This window comes from Falco punctatus, assembly GCF_963210335.1.
Source record: "Falco punctatus genome assembly, chromosome: 7".
NCBI lineage: Eukaryota > Metazoa > Chordata > Aves > Falconiformes > Falconidae > Falco > Falco punctatus.
Window position 1 is genome coordinate 14,110,640 of NC_137587.1, and position 20,748 is coordinate 14,131,387.

Genomic DNA, 20,748 nt, shown 5'->3' on the forward strand with positions numbered 1-20,748 from the left:
CATTTGTGCAAACTTTTTGCTGCCTACCTTAGGAAACTTTCACAGTCTTTAGTTTGCTTCACTCTTATCTTCTTTCCCCTAATCATTGCTTAGCTCTTTTTAAATCTTTTTTTTTTATATCACATGTTACAGAACTGTTTCTTTGGTGCTGTTCTTGGACTGTTTCTGAGTACCCAGAACTAGACAAAGGTGTTACATTAGAGGTCCGGTCAATGTCAGAATGAATGGCAGGATAATGTCAGGTACCTGACATATTAAATACCTGTTTTGTCATCCTGAGACTAAAAAGAAAGAATAAAAAGAAAAAGATGCTTGAGAAGAGTCCCAATAAAGCTGTTAGCTTTCTCCAGTTACCCTGTCTATGAGTGTTGCTGCTGAGTATGTCATTATGGTAATTTGTTTTAGTATTTTTGTAGAAGTAAGGCCATAGGAATAGTCTGAATTAATTCCTTTTCAGAGTGTCTCTTTTAGAAACAAAAATCCAGTAATGTGGAAATAGCACTGCTGTATTTGTTCTCCAGTAAGCACTTGTTTTAGCTGCTTAAAATAAGCCCATAAAAGAAGTTGGACCAGCAAAATAATTGTTGTGTAGTCGAGTTCTACATAGCCTCAGCTGTCAGAAATTGGAACTTGCTGTTTCTTTGTCTGCAAAGCAGATAAATCAATAGATAATCAGATTTCACTTTGTCATATTGATGCTTATCAAAAAATGATCAAATCGCATCCTGACCTTCCGTTAGAAATAAAGTAGTTTAATCCCCTGCGGCTACATACAGGAGAGCATGTCTTTTAATTCCTTAATTATTCTGTCATTCTTTCCTGAAACCTTTCTCTGGTGTCCCAGTTTTTTGAATTTCAAATGTGAGGTATGAGTAGACTTCCAGCTGCAGTTGCATCAATGCCAAAAGCAGAGGTAATAAATCCATACACTACTTTGATATTTCCCAGTTTATGGCAAAATCAATTCCCTAAGGGTGCCTGTTTATCTAATTACCCCCTACATCAGGGAAATTTAATCACTGCTTTGCAGAGCAGAGTCACTGTTACACCAGAGCAGTTACATTCCATGTTTCCAGGGGCCTAATACAGTATTTTGCAAAGTCTGACTTCATGTTGCTGTTAAGTTGTGCTTGTGCAGTCTCCTCATTACATTACCAAGTTACCTACTTTTTCCATAAGCCAAGGTGGTTAAATATTAGTTCTGTCCTTCACGTTTTCATTTGTTGAACTGTGTTCCACTGTTTTGAGAAGTCTACAGTTACACAGGTAGCTCCGTGTCCATTTTTAAAAAGAAGCACATTGGTTTTCCTCCTCTGGATTCCTCCAGAACTCAACCATTGATTTTACAGCTTGTTCGATTTAGCTTTAAAGTTCTTTGAACTTGCCAATGTAACTGTGCAGCTTTAGTGAGTCCTCTTCAACATCCGTATCAACTGGTGTTAGAATACGAAGTGTTTCATCATTAGTACATAATATTGCCATTTCCCAAAATACGCTGTGGGGGGTGGGGGAAGTGATTGATAAATATTTATGGGTGGTAGAACTGTTGTGCAGTTCTTTTTGTTCTTAAAGTATTAACAAAACGTTTAATCTGCCTTAAGTATGCTGACAGTGATGTTTCTGTGCATCTTCTGGCTTTCCTTAGTGGTTTTCTGCAAGTCTTAAGTTTCTATTTATATCTGTTGCTATCAACTTTGTTTTGAACATTGTATTTCTGTATGTACGAAACACACACTTTAAAGCTCCTTTTGCAACCTGGTAATTGCTGTGTTTAGTTCATTTATTTTTCTGAAATCAATTGAAAAAATATAATTAACCTTAATGTTTATTCACATGCTTCTCTTTAAATGATTCTCCTAGTTCTGTGGAAGTGTTCCTAGATTCACAGAAGAGTTAAACATGCTTAATCTTTATGCCTGAGTGTGCTGATTTTCCTTCAGTGCATATATGTTATTAAAGAACATACTGGATGCAGATGGAAACACAGCAACTACAAGCACTTTTGTTAAGAAACAGTATCACTGGCAAAATGTTTGGGGAGGGGAATCTTAGTTTAGGCCTTTGTTCTCAGGAGGATGTTTTATTTTTAATCTCTTAACTGTCCAGTTTCTGTTGAGTGCCCATTACGGAGACAGAAGCTTTGTTGCAATCTGTTTGTGATCCCATACATCTTCCAGTGTTTCCCACTTCTTTAGTGATCTTGTTCTAGCCTAATGGTTAGGGCTGTGTTTGACAAGCTGTACACCCCAGCTTTGAACTGACCAAACAGCAAACTAGTTGTCAGTACTAAAAGCTGAACTAACATGCTGCTTATACTTCAAAAAAGTCACTGACATTTTTATCAAACTCAGTGGAAGAGAGCCCTTATCAAGCATTTTCCAAATGGCTTTTATTATATTTCCTGGAATATAGAATTATTGTTGTAAGTGGATGAAAGAGTAAGTAACTTTAAATATCTCTCTTAAAACTTTACTCAAAAGTAAGGGAGTTCTGCTGTTTCAGGAGGAAACCACATAATTTGGGAATGCTTTAATTAAAACAATAGTCTTGGTCAGAGATGTTCTGTTTTCTATTTCTTTGCAAAAAAAAGTTTTAAATTTATCTTTAAGCAATTACCTAAAGTAACACCTATCTTGAAGGAAATTAAGTGTATTTTGGAAGGAGAGTGGAGGTATAAACAAGTGAGAATGATCTTTTACGTTTATTAGATCTGTTTAGATCTCTTACCTCATGCACAGGAACTTTGATTGCATGCAAATAGCTTGTGTTCTGCAATCTGTAAAACGATTAAAGATACTTGCTTTATGTCTGTGTAGTCTATTAAAGTTGAGTATGTGTCAGTCTCCTGAACTGATGTAGTGCTTGCTCAGAAATAGCTAAAACACATCTGGTGGTAGACTGTCACAGAAATGTGGTGGGTTTTGGTTTGGGGTTTTTTTTGTTTGTTTTGTTGGGGGGGGAGGAGGCTGTTTGTTTTTTTTAGTAATGTGTAGAATTGGCTCTTGAATTGGTTTCTTTTCATCTTTCTTAAGTTAGGAGTTTGTTTTCCCGGATGTAGTATATGGCATAGAATTACTAAGACTGCAGCTTCGAAAACAGTGAATGCTTGTGGGCAAGGGACTCTCTAGTCACTGTCTTAAATCTTTTCTTAATTAAAGGAACTAGAAAAAAATACTTGATTTTTGTTAGTAATTCATCGTCCTTTTTCTGCCTATTCCCTGAAGTGCATGAAACTTTCTGCTCCAGTTCTCAACCTCCTTAGTGAGAACTGCAATCTGTTTGTGAAGCGTCTATGTAAATGGATGTCTGTCAACAATCTGACACTGTAGTCACATTCTTCCAAACGTTTTGCAGGACGATCCATAATTCTATAATGAGGTGGACAGTGCTGGGCCACGCAGAGAAAGTATGCACAAACTGTGGGAGCCTTTCTGCTGAGGTCCCCGTATTGCCTTAGAAAAATGTGGCATTAATGGATTGGTGTTAGTAGAATAGCGCTCCTAAACTCTCAGTATGAAATAACAAAGAAATTGCAAACTGTTAGTGCTTGCCCTCAGTGCTTCTGCCAGTGAGAATTTTCAGGGAAATTACGCAGCAAATGCAGACGTGGTATATGTGATAAAACTTTTGGCTCTGACGGGATGTGAAGACCAGTTTCTCTTTTGAGTCTCATCCTTGTGCATTTATTATTGTTTTTCTAAATATTTCTATTGAATTAACCTTTTAATCTACATGATAGAGAAGACAGCGACACAAGTGTGTTTTTATTGGCATGGCTCATGAACTTTTAGAATTTTTATGTGGCAATTATTTGAAAATGTTCTCAATGTCTGGGTTATTTGACTTACTCTTTCTTTCCATCTGCTTGACTCTGTATCATCTTCATTGCATTGGAAGCTGTAATGAATATTCACAAAATGCTAAGGAAGTAACAGTGAAAAAAGTGAACTCTTGGAGAAGATAAATTATATTTAAGAGTCAGACATTATTTTAAATGCAGGTAGTCTTTACATGGTATTAGTGAAAGCCAGTTTCCAAGACATAATCAACGTATATTTTTGGTAACCCATTATATGCGGTAAATGAGAATGAAGTACTTCCACAGAAGTCTCAATTTAAAATAAATCCAATCTTTTTAATGGGAGTGGAGAAAGTTATATTAGTGCCCTGTGGTAGCACAAATAGTTAGACTAATTATGCTAAAATTCTTTTTGTTTGAGAGAGAAGTGCTATTGAGTTTTTTTCCATGTTGAATTGAATAGAGCTCTGGTGGGTTGACACCAGCCAGCAGCCACTTGCCAGACTCAGTTTAGAAGCAACATGAGAAAACTGACACACGCAGACAAATACCCCCTTCAGTTTGGTTGTTTGGTTTGGGTTTTTTTAATCACTAAAGAAACTTTATTGGGATCAGGATTTAAAAAGTTACCATGATTTTACTTCAGTTTTCAATTGCAACCACACAAGTGAAATTTAACAACTTTTTTGAGCCATGTTTCTGATGCGTCAACCTTGGTTTCTCTTTGATGTTGGGTAAAAGAGTCTAGATTTGAAAGAAAAATTTGTGTAGTATTGTTAACATGCTTTTATTTTGACTCTCTGCTAATATATCTTGCTGCTTGCCTGGAACTTGGGGTTTTTTAAGGTCTACATACAAGTAGCTTGAGTAAAGTGTATACTCGGTAGTTCTGGCAGTGAGCAATTTGAGGGACAGAAGGCAAGCCGATATGCAGTGGCAGGAGGCTTAAGTAGCAAAAGAACATGTTTGTTTAAAGGTATTACACAAAGGAAAAACTCCTGCCCTGAATGGCCATGGGGAGCAACCTGTACTGAAAGGGGCTGACCAAAAGGTTGCTCAGAGGTCAGGCTCTCTCCAAAATAACTATGTTCCTGCGTTTCACCATGGCCATGTTTCATATGTTTCGTGGATATTTCTGCAGGCAAATTCTCTGTTCCTCGTCAGAGAGAGATGAAGGAATCTGATTTCTGCAGCAAATCACTGCTGCAAACAGAATTAGTGAAATATTTGTACATGCATACTTGTTTTCTAAAGTATTGTTTACATCATGAACAATAAGAAGTTTGTTCCTTTCTGATGGCCTGCATGGAAAAGGCTTGTTAACTTCAATCATGTTGTGCTTTATAGAACATGTAATTAATCAAAGGTTGTAGTAAAAAAAGTAAAAAGAAGAATAAATGCTGTAAATGGGAAATGACACCACCTGTAGTAAAGCAGTAAGAAGTTTAACTGATGTTAGGAATGTACCAAATGGTGGTGGTTCTCTGAAGTTACATCTAAAGATATATCTATAAATAAGCCAAAATGAGAATATGGGCTCAAGCACTGGCCCAAAACCACGTAAACTTTTCAGTTGTTTAATTGCATGGTTCCTTGATACAGTTTGAACTGTGCCAAATGATAGTGTTTGAGATGATGCCCAGACGGTTCGGGTCCTAGCATGTGTAAGGGACTGTTTAAAACAAGCAGTGGGGATGTTGTCTCTGTGCTTCTGGGGAAAGAGGTCAGTGCTGTAGCAGTGAGCCACCGATGTGCCACTCGCTGTTAGACTTGGGGAATGGTTCCTGGCTGGTTTAGTGGGTGTGATCTTAGAAACTTCTCTGTTTCACTAAGCAATCAGATCGGAAGCAAACTTTCTAATACTTTTTCGGGAACACAAAGGCAAGAAGGAAGCAGAGACCTGTACTGCTATTCCCATTCACTGCTTTAACTCTTGTAACCCTGGGTCCTTGCCACTAGCCTCAAGGCTCACAAGCCATCGGCTTTCCTATGCCTCTGTTCTAAGCATATTTTCCTTGCTCTGGTCATCTCCCTTCCTAATCTTTCAAGATTACTTTGGTCACTTCTTTACCTTTCCAATGTATGATTTTGCTTCATCAATCGTTTGTCTTCTTCTCTGTACCTGTGACAGATGGGCTTGACCTAAGCCTGTCTTGGCTAGTGCTGCGAGGTAGGCGGTATCAAGATGGTCAGTACTACTCTATGTTTTCTGACACTTCTTTTCTGGACAACTGAAAGCTGATTGCCTGGGGAAAATAAAAATAAAGAAAAGAAAGGAAAGACATTTATTGCCTAGCCTTGCTGTTTGGCTGCCTGGCAAGTGCCAATGCAATCACTGGAAAGGTCTAGAGCAGGGGTCCTCAAACTTTTTAAACAGGGGGCCGGCGCACCGATGCAGTGGCAGGCAGCCATCTGCGGCTGCTTGGTTTCCCCCCCAACCCCCGGCGGGGGGTGTGTGTGTGGGGTGAGTGGGTTCTGTAAATACCGGGGGCCAGATTGAGGACCCTGGGGGGCCGTATCCAGCCCGCAGGCCGTAGTTTGAGGACCCCTGGTCTAGAGAGACTCACCATTTCTGAGATGTCTTAAGTGAAGTTGTTTCATCATCCTGGAATGAGGCAGAGATACCGCTGCTGCTGGCACCAGCTCCTGTTCTTACTCAGATGTTACTACATATATTCTGAATATCTGTAGTTTGAACTTCTATTTAAGCTCCAAAGTTTGTGGTAGTTTGTAGTAACTGTAGTGGTGTATGTGAAGAAAGTCTTTAAATACTAATGTTTTTTACAACAAAACTGTGAAGTCTTGTGGTATTTTCTTTATGCATAAAGGCTGATATTTTCATGATAGCTTTTCACTTGGTAAATCGAGCCTTTAAAAAATCTCTTGAGTTTTGCAAGTGAGGTAATAGTGACTGCCACAATTAAGTGAGAATTTAGGCAGTCTCTTGGCCAAAAACTATCTGGTTCTCGGTATCATGAATTTGCTGTGTTGTAACCTCTGTAGAGAAAGGAAATCCTGACTTCTAAAAATAAAATGCATTGTTATTTTAAGACTGTAAAAGAAGAAAGTTTTAGTTTGGTTAATATGATTGTTTCAAAAATTTTGTATGTTTATATTTTTATTTTAAAACAGTTGTATTGATGTAAGACTATTTATTTATTTTTACACAAGTCCAGGTTAGGTCAACAACGTTTTTTGTGTTAGGTCAATGTAACTTCTGTTGTAGCAAGTTAGCTTAGGTCAACAAACATTGTGTGACTCAACTTCTCCACATGCTGTGAAGATATTGTTTAGCCCACAGTCCTTCTGTGTGCTGGATAGTTATCTTTGTGCTGTGAAAGACTTCCAGGTGTTATCAAGGTTCTTGTTGCTGTTGCAGTAGTTACTAAGGACTTCTCTAAGAGGAAGGCTTGCAAAAATCTAATTCAGAAGGAAAAAGCAGTTTTCACTAAAAGACATAGTTCAATTTAATGTTAAGAAATAGATCAACGAGGAGTGAAAAAATTAAAAGAACAACTCTCATTGCTTCCTAGAATAAAGCAACAGAATCTATACTTCGCAGGAAATGGGCAAAATTGTAGTAACATTAGAAAAAACAGAATTAAAAAGAGGATTTGTTTTGTTTGTTTTGCACCTTTAGCACTGAGAAACTTATCTACCTGTTCTGTTACAAAACCATGACAATTTTAGTATGCTGAATGAAGTATTTCTGCAAAATGATCACAGCATCACACTTTTTCAGCTCTTGGATTGCATTACTAGTGACACTGAAATGAGCATCAATGTTTAGAGTATGTGTTTTCCAGCTTTTCCAGATAAAATTCTTTATATGGAAGAAATTTTCTTCTCATCAGCTTTTCATTTGAGATCTACAGTGCTAATCTTCCAAATACATAATTATTAAACCAAACTGGTGAGAAAGTTGTCTCACCTTTCCTTTTAGTTAATTTCTGTTAGAAATTGTGCTTTACTACAGCAAAGAGGGAGGCTGAATACATTCTCCATTCAGAAAACTATGTGTATGATTCATTAATATTAATTAATAATTGAAACCATCCCAATTCGTATTGGAAATATCAAGTCATTTAAGTTCTGTTCCTTTTAATAATAAAGCCATTTGATTGTCATTGGATAGAGTTATAGATATCACCAATGTTTTTCAGCAGTTTGATCCTTGTGTTGAGAACAATCGTTAATAAGACAGCACAGTTATGGATATGCATAGTTCAGCTTGTATCTGCATGTGGATGGACATACGCCACAAATTATTATTTGTATCCATTATACAATGGATAATGGGTTAAATTAATCACTGAATACGTACAATTCGAGGTTCTAGTTACTGAAATTTAATATGAGTCTGCAATTTTTTTTGTAGTGTCATTTGAAATCTATTTAAAAGAAAACCTGGAATTTGCATAGTCATTTGGCTTCTGTACAATTATTGATGAAATATTTTGGTGGATTTTCTTGAGATGTTTGCAGTTGGTAAGTATAAAAGCACTTCCATGGTTGCTTCTGCTTTGGTATCTGTTGAGGAAAGGCAAATGCCAAGCCTCCTTTTGCTGTGTGTTTTATGGATAATCTGCCTCTATAGTACCTACAAGCTGGGCAATACCAAATTATTACTTGAGAACCTGATCAGCAGGGTTTTTTTCAGCTGAAAAAGGTATTTTTTATATATATATATATATATATATATATATATATATATATATATATTTAAGTCTTATGGGTAGATGACGGTTATGTGATATTCTCAGGAAATGAAAGAAGCACACAACTTCAGTCTGCTTATGGGTGACTTCAAGTGCTAGTACTGTTTCCTGTTTTTACCGTAAAAGCTGCTACAGTATCATATAAAACGTGTTTTATATAAACATTTAGACAGCAGTTATTTAAGGCTCAATGTTTGGAATGAAAGTCTGTCATGCTTTTCCCAAATAATTCACTTCTATTGTGCTAACATTACTGTACATGTAAGGAAAAACTACTGGCATAATATGAGACAAGCGTTATTGAAAAGGGCAAGACTGGCAATGCTAAAACTGACATTTAGGTCTTGGTTGCTGAAATTTTTAGAAGTAAACCTTAGGATAATTGCACCTCTTGAGAGGCAGTATTACAGTCTGTGAATTATTGTTGCATCTACATTCAGTAAATATTAATAGTTTAAAAGTTAATAAACTAACAAATTTAAATCACTCTTACCCAACAATAAATGGATTATATTCACAATTGTAATACACTTTTAATCACTACAAACAACACTAATGAATGCTATCTTGTTAATAGAGTATTTAATTTTAATTTTTCCACATTTTAAAGTGGACAAGTAAAAAAATAACTTGGAGCTTGATCCAGAAACATTGTCTTGCTGAAACTTCAAACAAACCTCTGCAATGCACAAAACCTGTGTTTTAATCAGAGATGATCTCTAAATTACAAGTTTTCCTCATCAAGCCGTCTGAAATAAATTTGACTACTGTGATATAATTATTTCTCTGCAATGCTATATTACGTTATATGCTATATTACGCTAATGGCTGAAACCTTTTATCATGCAGACTTATATATGTGTGCTTATAAATAGTCACACTGATCAGTAGTAGTCAGTTTGTCAGTCAGTTCAGTGCTGCTCTACAGGACACAAAATCTGGATCTTCCTTGAAGTTTTAAGCCTGGTAAACAGTGAGTTTATTTCTTGCCAGAATTTTGTTTCTTCATGGGACTGACTAATTTTTTTTTTTTTTTTTAAATGTCATTGTCAGTATGATGAAAACCAGTATACTGTGTTTCCATTTTTTTGCTTTGAGATATTACCTTTGCAGTAGTTTTCAGACAGTGTACAGTAATACCCCCCTGGTATGTTACAGACTGCTTGTCAGTAATACAGAATGAGGGAACAACACGGTGCTTTCACTGTAAGTCCATTGCACTGAGAGAAACATAATAATGAAGGGTGTCTACATAGCAAGGCTGGGCAACATTAACTGCTCTTAGAGCAAAGCTAATACTTGTACATCTTCTTAAGATAGTTTATATTTTAATATTTCCAAAAAAATTATTGTATCAATTACCTTTGATTTAGTAAATGAATGAACAAAACCTGTGGATGTATAATATGGAGTTTCCTCTGTATAACGACAGTTTTACTGAGAGCAGTCATGCCAACATTGGCATTTTTTTGACCTAATGTCACTGAGGATAGACACATACACGATATTGCTTGTGGACAGATGGACAGAGAGACTTGTACTTAATAAATAAATAATATAAAAGTTTGTAATATGCATTTAGCCATACTCTTGATCAAAACTGTCCCCATTTGTACTAGATAGTAGATAGTAAATTTTTCAGCATCATGATCTTAGGTTAGATGACTTTATCTACTTTATCCTTCTATCCGGACATAGAAAGATCAGCTGTCAGATTCCTGATACTTGTTTAATTTGTTCTGTTTAAAACCTATCCAGTAATAGAGATTCCCTTTCTTAGGTAAACAGTAAGTTTGGTGTGGTGTTTTTTTTTTTTTTTTTTTTTTTTTGATTTTTTTTTTAATTCTTACCCTTGCAAAGCTTTCCTTGTCTCCAGTCTAATCCCCCGTATTGTAGCCGTTCCTGTGTTTTAGATTAGCAAATCTTTAATGTTCCATGCAGAGAAGAAACAGATTATTCCCTTCCTATTGGCACATCTTCCATATATTTAAAGACCAATCCTAGACAGAGACTGCATGTGTCTAGGCTAAGGAACCTCCCTTTCTATGGAGAATATCTCTAACATGGTGTATGGGAAAGAGTGGCTGGGAAGCTGCCTGGGGGAAAGGGACCCGGGGGTGGTGGCTGATGGCCGGCTGAACATGAGCCAGCAGTGTGCCCAGGGGGCCAAGAAGGCCACCAGCATCCTGGCTTGTATCCCACACAGTGTGGCCAGCAGGACCAGGGCAGTGATTGTCCCCCTGTGCTCGGCACTGGCAAGGCCGCACCTTGGCTCCTGTGTTCAGTGCTGGGCCCCTCACTTCAGGAGGGACATTGAGGTGCTGCAGCGTGTCCAGGGAAGGGCAACGGGGCTGGGGAAGGGTCTGGAGCACAAGTGTTATGAGAGCGGCTGAGGGACCTGGGGGTGCTTAGCCTGGAGAGGAGGTGGCTCAGGGGGGACCTTATCGCTCTCTACAACTACCTGAAAGGAGGTTGTAGTCAGGTGGGTGTAGGTCTCTTCTCCCAGATAACCAGTGACAGGACAAGAGGAAACAGCCTCAAGTTATGTCAGGGGAGGCTTAGATTGGATATTAGGAAAATTCCTTCACTGAAAGAGTGGTGAAGCACTGAACAGGCTGCTCAGGGTGTTGTGTCACCATCCCTGGAAGTATTTAAAAGACATGTAGATATGACAGGTAGGGACATGGTTTTAGTGGTGGACTTGGCAGTCCTGGATTAATGGTTAGACTTGATGATCTGAAAGGGCTTTTCCAGCCTAAATGGTTCAATGTTTTTGTGATGATTCAATAATCTTCCTAATGGTCTTACACATTCCTCATAAATTATCCTTAAGCAGCAAAGTTGAAAGTATAAGTTTCGAAAATAAAAATAAGGCCCTTAAAAGGATTCACACTGTATATTGGGTATTTGCTTCAATGGTAGTTGCATTCCTTCTTATTTGTGTTTTCTTTTGATTTATTTTTTCTCTAGGTGATTTTTATTAAAAAGTACTCTCAGCTTTTCCAGAACTTCAGTGTCTATGGGGAACCAGGTTTTCAGCTTGCCCTCAGATGTGCTAAACTTTTCATTCCTAGACTAAATACATTTTGTAGTTTTAAGTGTCTTAGAAGCATGCTGTCCAATATTTCTTCTCTTTACGCTGGAAAGCATCTAATAAATAACATCAAGACTGGGAACAGACTGACATTAATACAGAAATTTTGCTGAATTTGCAAATCTGGAACCTTGACTTCTTTGTAAGTGATATAAATCTTGTTAGAGCACTGGTCCTTCTATTAAAAGAATAAAAAAGGTGGGGAAAAGGGGGCACACTTTAAATACACAGCTAAACAGTGGCAGTTTAACAGCTTATCATGTTGTAAAGGTCATTTATCCTCTTTCAGTTGTAAACTAATGCACCTTAGATTAAACAGCACTGAAAGCAGTTTAAGATGATGTATTTTGTTTCACACTTGGAGTAGACAAACAACATGTATGTGGACAGTTGTGATGTCTTAATGACTACTGATGATTTGTTAAGCATCCAGAAATAGATCCTGTTCCTGAACTGGATGTGAACAATTTTCCACTCTCCTGATTCTTACAGAAATACTGCATTTCCTCTTTATAACAATTACAATGACCATTTTATTCCTTGTAATTCCACTTTCAGCAGCTATTATATGGAAACAAGGGCTTTTATGAGCATTGGGAATTTAGATCCAATACTGATAGTTTTAGTTAGCTTAGCTTTAGTTGTATTTTGTCCTATAATTGAAAAAAAAAAACCAAACAACCCACAACTATTTATAGTGTTGTAGTACAAAGCAATGTGGCTGCTTTTTGTTTACTTTTGTTTGTGCATGTCAACATTATTGTTGGCAGGAATAAGCTTAGCTGAGGGAATATTTTTGTCACTGTTGCAACAGTTGGTCCTTACACAATGTTTTATTTGAAGAATCGCACCATCAAAATGGCTTTCTTGGCATGAGAGTAGTTAATCTGGGGAAAACTAACTCAAACCCAGAAGATAATTGTTGGATATAGTGTACTAGAAAATGTTGTGATTGAATTTATTTTTCTCTAAAGAATATAATAAATGATAAGTCAAAATACACATATTTATGTACACATATATGATATGTAATACAGGAAATACTTTTATAGGTAGAAAAGAGCCAGTTTGAAAAGAGCAAATGGAATGAGAATGTAAAGAGAACAAACAATTTAGGTCATAATGAGTTTAGAGAGAAATGCCTGTAGTATCTCTAAAATCCAACGAAATGAGAAAATTCTTTGTTTGAAAAGGATCAGCAGTGCCCATTCTGAAAGTTATTTTTAATTTTTCACTGCCTTTGTAAAAGAAAATTCTTATTCTTGTGACATCGCCATCAGGCTTGTATAGTGTAGCAAGGTAGGAATCTGTTTAATTAAAATGATAATCCCACCAGGATTACTTTCTTATGCATGTTCTACATTTGAAACATGTAGAAGATGAATCTGCCAGCTGCCAGCTCAAGTGGTGGAGCGAGGGAAGAGCTTGTCAGGCTGTGGAGCACCATGAAACAGGCATCTGAGCGGCTCCAGCAGGCTTTTAGGTTCAGCTCAGTGCTGCTAGGTCAGATGCTGAATGGCTCTGTAAGGCGCTTGGGTGTCTCATCTGCTTTTCTACTACCTAGGCTGTGCTAGCACCTGTATGGGTGAACAGAGTAATTGCAGCTCAGACTACATCTCTCAAAAGCTTTGATTCACTCCCACTTATGCTTAATGTAAAGCAAATTTCTTTAGAAGCTAGAGTAACTATTTCACGTCTAAGCCATGAATGTCAATCATTCTTGAACTAGAAAAATGCTTTTGGCACTAGGGTGAATAATTTATTATTTTAATGGCATTTGGAAACAATGATACCTTGAGAATTAAGGTACTTCAGCATTATTTGTCTTACTCTTACAGTTTTAATCCTTAATATTTACTGTATTTTAAGTATGTGATACTTGAAATATTTCATCTTCACATTTGAGACTGTGGAAGAGTATGCCATCTAGGTTATGTTGTCTTTATGCAAGATTAAGAATATTCCATGTATTCATGACAAAATGTGACTTCTGCCTGGCTAAAAACTTCATTAAAAGTGTGGCCTATATGACAATTTTATTTTAAATAAATAAAAATTCAGTAACCGCCTTTACTAATTTTATTCCACCTGATGTTGCTTCTGTAAGTTTTGAACATGGAACTGCATATCTTTTACAAAACTAGATCATTCAGTGCTCCTTATTTTACAGGGGAATATGAAAATACAAAATATTGGGCTTGCTTCTCTTCATAAGAATAGATGCATGAATACTGTTTTTCAAAGGCAACAGATCACGCTTATCGAGAGCAGGTTTTTGGTTCACATAGAGATGACAGTCATCAGTGAGAAATATCTTGGAAATGGGATTTGAACATGACATAGTAAGCTGTTTTCAGCTTTATGAACATGAAGTACACCTTGCTGTTGCTGTGGCCACTCAGCTGAGACTGTGAATATGAATATGAAACTGATTGCTAGTTTTACAAGTATGTGTCTTTTTTTATATATGTAGTTGTAATGCCAGTTTAGAAGTATTATGTGTTGATGTTGGTGGCAACCTTCTCAAAGTTCGGCAATAGATTGCCAACTCTTTCAGTTCATAATTAATAAATGATAAAGGTGTTCAAAGAAATGGCCTTGAAATAGTATCTCATATTGTATAGATAATTGATCTATCTAGGAATGTTAATGTGGTGCACAGTGCACATGAACAGAAATTCTGCATCTTTAAACACATGCACTGTAGCAGAACTTTGCAGATACTCTGTGAGAATTTTTTATGTTTCAGAGTCTGGAAATTTTCTGTTGAGTATAAAACCTGTATGAATAGCTATTACAGCAACTTTTTTTTTTTTCAGGCAAGCAATCTGCTCAACCAAGAATTAGCAGTGGCTTAGTAATTATGGTATAATTTGGAATACAACAGACAAAACTTCAGAGATTTAGATGCATTTCATTCAAACCAGGGATCTGACCATTTTATGTCTCTCTTTTTCAAACCATGCTTTAAAGCTTAAAAAAAAAAAGCAAGCATAACTTTCTTGGGATACTTGGATAGGTTCTGAAGCTTCTAGAAATCAGTAATGAATATATTGTTTTAAAGTACTTCTTGTTGGCTTCCTTATGTGCTGCATTCTTTTCAAAGTAATTATAACCTCAAAACCTGCCAGTTTATCTCTTGCGCTATGCTTATTGTGATTTTTTTCACAGCATGTTGATAAAACTCCCGAATAATACATAGAGTAGTTCAGTCACGTAAAATTGAGTTGAATCTTTTGTTTAAGAAAAATGGTTTCTTGGCAGTGTTTTCAAAACAATATCTTAGTTCTTTAAACTGGGAATGTGAAAAAAAATTAACTCACATTTTTGTGCTGCAGCAAAAAAAGAACTGGGAGAAAATGTTGCTTAGTTATAACGTCTATGTTTTTTTTTTAATTTTTTTTTAGTTTCAACAGGATGTAATCCCTTTTCAAAGCTCCACTTTCTTTGCATTGAAATAAATGATTATTATTAAATTTGAGAATGTTGTTTTATGTGTCTAGTACCTTAAGTTAGTATGTGCCTAGTAACTTTACTCTCAAGACATAGGTATTTCCTAATGAGTTCTCTTTCAGGGGTTACTTCTTAGGCAGAGCTGAAAAATATTTCTTCTGGCCTCAAGGCATCTTTTTGGCAGTAATCTGGAGAGAGATCATGGAATAATATAGGCTGGACGGGACCTCCATAGGTCATATAGACCAAACACCTGCACCAGGAGTGTCTAATTAGATCACCTGGCTCAGGAACTTGTCTTTGAAAAAGTTATCGGCAGTGGCTATGGAAGTGCAAGAGAAATAAATGCATTCCTAGTGGATATCACATTGCTTACAGAGGAGGAGAAAAGCAAACAACAGACTTGCCTGGGGGAAAAGCCCTTTTCAGAATATAGTGATGAATAATGTCATATATGAAAAAATACATATTCTATTTGATACTCATCTGAGGAATGGTCCAATCTTTCCTCAAAAATTAATGTTATATTAATTGTATTTTACAGTTATGTGTTTTACACTGTAGTAAATTCTTACGGGTTTGTATTTGCAGTTTCCCGAATGTGGTTTCTACGGAATGTACGACAAAATTCTGCTCTTCCGCCATGACCCTACCTCTGAGAACATTCTCCAGTTAGTGAAATCAGCTGCAGATATCCAAGAAGGAGACCTAGTTGAAGTTGTCTTATCAGGTAACTAAAAAACAATGAAAAGTACTGTCATGCTTTTGCAGCCAGAAACATCCACAGTATTTTTGTTCTAATTAGGATTCAAGAGAAAGGAAATTTTATTTGCATGGACTTTCACCTATGCTGGGTTAAAATCTTTCTCAGGTTTATATAGGCATATTATACCTATTAATTATTTTTTTTCTTCCTGTTCCACTGTATACTTTTAAACAACCTTATTTTGTCCATATTACTATTTAACAACAGGTTAATATTAATAAACAAACAAAAAGTTGAAATAATGTATATTCTGCGGTTTTAGAGGAAAACATCATCCTGTATGGCTGCCTAACCCTTTTCAAAGAAGCACAGTAAAAATGAAATATAGCAACTAACAACAAAATACAATAGATTTTTTAACATTTACTTAATTAACAAAGTATGTTGAAAATTAGAATTGATCTTCACGTATCTCACATAAAGTATCAACAGTTTAATATTTGATTGAATAGTCTAAATTTTTCTGTTAGTTGATGCAGTCAGTTCATACTTACCCGTGGAGAGGAATTCTCAAGACCATTCTTCCTAACAGTGACCTGGATCCTTTCAAAGTAAGGAAGTTTGGCTTTTATGTTGTATGAAGTGCCATGAAAATGTCCACTGGAAACAGGAATAACTGCTTTTTCAGAGCCCTGCATAACAGTGCCTGCCAGGACTGCTCTGACTCTTTACATGATTTATTTTTAAAACTAGAAAAGGAAAGGAAGAAAAAAAATTAACTACTAGGTAGGGAAGCAAATAAAATTATAGAAGTATATATTTTTTTATGGATGGCTGTCCAAGAGGAGTTCTGGATGCTTCTTGTACAGGACTATTGATTATGTGACAGGTATAAATGATGGTATGGAAGCTGAAAAGGTGGAGCAAAAGAAATAACTATTTAGGCCTAGGAAATACAAAAGTCAGAGGAGACAAGTTGATTATGTAAGTCCATGCAAAGCCAGAGAATGAAAGTTATAGTCTGAAGGTGACTAGCAGGTGAAGGGGTGTAAGAAAAGTATGAGTGAACCATGAGGTCAAAGTCCAACATTTTGGAGGCAATGAAATGACAAATGGATTTAAGGAGCATATTTGGCCAGCAGAGTGGCCATAAGGAGCGGTTTACTCTAACTGAAGTAGGAAATAAGCAGATATTATCTGTGGAACATTGAGGACATCTGGGGATGCCATTAGGTGTCAATAGGACTTGTCAAAAGCTTAGATGTAAGAAGGGATGAGGTATGTGACTAGGAATAGTGCAAAGTTTACAAGGATATGCAGTAGAGTGAATGCTGGACTTGTAAAGATGTGAAGGTTGTATTTGATAAATAAAACCTAGAAGATAGCTGAAGGGCTTTGTATTTGCAGTTGGAATATGCAGTTAGAGAAATCTGGAAAGATGTTTAAAAATAGGGAGACATGTATGTCATATAAAGTAGAAATTGAATCTATAGAAGAATGTAGGATTAGTGAAGAGAAAGCCAAAGTCCTAATGGATGCTGAGAAGTGTGGAGGTAAGAGTTAGGTCACATTACCTAAACCAACTAAGCATTTAAATACAGCTTTCTTGTATAGGATCCTATTCCATACTCTTTGATTAGGATAGTAAGAAGTACAATAAAGGATAATGAAAGTCATTCCTGTAAGTCATCATTCATCTTTTCCATATCAGGAAACAAATTTTCCCCTTTTGAAAAGGTTCCAGTAACCTCTATTTCATATTTCCTACAAAAAATAATCACTCCAGATTGGTAAATCAGATGCAATGGGAAAAAAATCAGCAAGGAATTTAGTACTTAACTTGATGTATTGTTTGTGTGCTTTTGAAATGGAGACCACATATCTTCCAGTTCACCAAAATTAAGCAAGTAGCTGTTTAAATCTTCAAGAGCAGCACTTTATGCAGTACTTGCAAGTGATAAGAACATTATTTAAGAACATTAAACTTTGTTTAAGAACATTAGGGAATTTATAGTTTTATTTTTTTACGTGAAGCATCTCTCCACAAAAGTGGTCAAGCATAAGCATCTCTGCAATATTTAGAGGAAGGCTATTAAACCAGAACTGTGTGAAAATGTGGGTGGTAGCGACAATTGCCCAAGATCCATCTATTTTTTCCTCTCATCCTCCAGCTTGGAGTATACATTGCTGGCTGAAGCCTTGGAATTTTTAGTATCACAAAGTATTGTTGTACTTTGTTTTACTGTGTTCTACTGACAAATTTTAGCTAAAGGCAAATCACTAAAGTGTACTATTATACTTTTCCCAGTAATTCTGTTAATGCAGTTGTTAACACTATTGGTCAGCTGTATCATTTTATGTAGTTTTATTTATGATGAACTCATGAAAGAAATTTGTTTATTACCTTGTTGTTGATTTATGTCATTTCTGTGATGGACTGTTTCCCTTTTGCAATTCACTGACTGTATTATTGCGCAACTGTAGTATGATGGGTTGTGCAACTGTGTCGTCATGTACTGAAAAAATAAAGATAAAAACTTTAGAGGAATCCAAATATTTTAGAAGGTCGTTCTAATGGAGGAAATTAATAGATTAAGAAAAATGTATCTTGAATAAACTTGCAATGCAAAACACATGTAAGATTATGATGTATTAAGAACTAAGTATATTGCAATTTTTTGCATAGTTTCACAGTTCTATAGGAAGTAGAGTGTGATCATACCTGCATAGTCATAGCATTTCTGAGTCTTTAATTCTTGATTTCATTAATTTGTATTCACTGAAATCAATTAGTAGTTCTAATCTCTGAGAATAATTTTTGTTTCAATTTTATCATCCTATAGGCTTTAGTTAGTAATAAAATTAGTTTCTTTCTTTCTCTTGGCTTGGGTTGGGTTTTTTGTGTCCTGTCCACATCCCTCCCACTTCCCCTCCTCTCCTTCTCCCCCTGCCCACCCCCCAGTATATCTGAAGCTACTTCTGGGAAATATAAGGAAGAAGTATTACTATCTCTTTGACCAACCACCAGTCCATGGCTAAAAGCAGTTTCACATGTTATTTTGAGGGTGCCTAATTTCTGTCATCTTAACTACAGCCATCACTCATGTCCTGAATAGAATGAAGTGCCTTTTTTTACTTACAAGTAAAGGTTGAGGAATCTTAAGACTCTTCTGGCAAGGTATACTGGTTTCTTAATTCCATATGGTCCAAAGACTATTACTTTGTTTTCATGGTTTTTATTGAACAATTGAATTAATAATTTTTCTCCTCTTTGCCAAAAGACTGGAAAGTCTTCCTTGGGCCTTTCCTTCCTTAGCAATGAAAAATTTTTATTTAGTTCTTATGTAAATAAATGTCTATTTATAGTATTTTATATCAGCAAAGCTGACGGAGTATTCTTTTTAAAAGCACTTTTTTAAAGTAGCATCAGAGGCAATAGATTTAGAACAGTACAGAGTACTTAAAAAAAAATGTAGCCCTAAGTAGTGATAATGCTATCGAATAATCAAGTTCACATAATGTTCATCCAATATGTTTGGTGCATACCAGAAATGTGCTCTGACCCTGTGCAAAAGATGGCAAATAATTTATTTTTAGGTTATGATTTAGATTAGTTTATTATTTAGGTTAAGTCTGTGGTTTTTTTGGACTAAAGAGGCCAGAACTGGATACTATACAGTACTCAAGAGTGACCACATGATGACATTGGTCAGCACTTACAGAGCAGCTGTCAGGCCCCATGGATTTATGTATCTCCACTTTGCTTAAATGTTCCTTAATCTGGTTCTGCTTTGCTGGATGTAAATCTTACTTGCTCCAGACTTTCCCTCTGGTTTCAAGGATCTGGGATTTCTGAAGGCTGGAGTTGCCAGTAAAGACTGAGGTGAAGGCATGGAGTACCTTGGCCTTTTCCATAGCCTTTGTCACCAGGAAGCCTGTCCCATTCAGCAACAGGATGACATTTTCCCTTGCCTTCCTTGTGCTGCTTTAGTTAAGAAGATGAAGCTTACTGTTCCTTCATATTTAACCAAATAGTATTCTCTCTTAATCTTGTGGAAATCATTATAGCACCATATGGTGAAATGGGACTGAAAAGAGATTACAAGCATGCACCTCAGATGCTTTAAGTCAGTCTGTGTTGTAACATGTGTGAATATTAGTTGTTCTTTTTCACCTTCGCTTTTTTCTTCCATTGCCCGAGTTCTTGTGTGAGTCAGTGCTCTGCTCTTGAACTATTCTACTGTGGTGGGCATGGCCACATAAGAAATCTGACTTATGTAGGGTATTAATTATGTCTTTCACTCCTGTTATATTTTAAGAAACAAAACTGAGAAAGAGAATTAATATCCTTTAACAACATTCTTCAACATTTTCATTCCAAAAATTGTTTTTGTAAGGATGACTTCAGTTAACCTTTATCAAGCCATCATATCACCACAGATCATCAAAATACATTTCTAGGTCCTCTGAATAAGTCATGGTTTAACTCTGGCCAGCAACCAGGCCCCACACTGCCGCTCGTTCACTCTCCCCACAATGGGATGGGGAGAGAATCAGAAGAGTAAAAGTGAGAAAACTCGTGGGTTGAGGTAAAGACAGTTTAATGGGTAAAGCAAAAGCCCCACATGCAAGCAAAGCAAAACAAGGGATTAATTCACTACTTTCCATCGGCAGGCAGGTGTTCAGCCATCCCAAGGAAAGCTGGGCTCCATCAGCCTTCCTGGACCACTTGGCCCCTCAGGACTGTCTTCCAAGGGACTCTGTCAACCAGACTCTTAAAGAGGCCAAAGTTGTTGTCCCTCTGGAAGCCCAAGGTAGAGGTTCTGCTGACTCTCCTCCTTACTCCTCTGAAAACTGAAATCTCTTACCATCTCGTGATCGCTATGCCCAAGGCGCCCTCCAACTACCCCATCACCCACCAGTTCTTCCCTGTTTGTAAACAGCATGTCCAGTGGGGCATCTCGCCTGGCTGGCTCAC

General features: G+C 36.6%; 1 protein-coding gene across 6 annotated transcripts in view; it reads left to right on the forward strand.

The window, feature by feature from the left end:
• PRKD1 (protein kinase D1) overlaps nt 1-20,748 on the forward strand; it is a 140,678-nt gene that overhangs the window by 55,507 nt on the left and 64,423 nt on the right. For all 6 annotated transcript variants that reach the window (XM_080396288.1, XM_080396290.1, XM_080396289.1 and 3 more), the window contains exon 2: nt 15,656-15,794. In XM_080396288.1, coding sequence (XP_080252414.1) covers nt 15,656-15,794 — 139 coding nt within the window. The remainder of the gene's footprint in view (nt 1-15,655; nt 15,795-20,748) is intronic.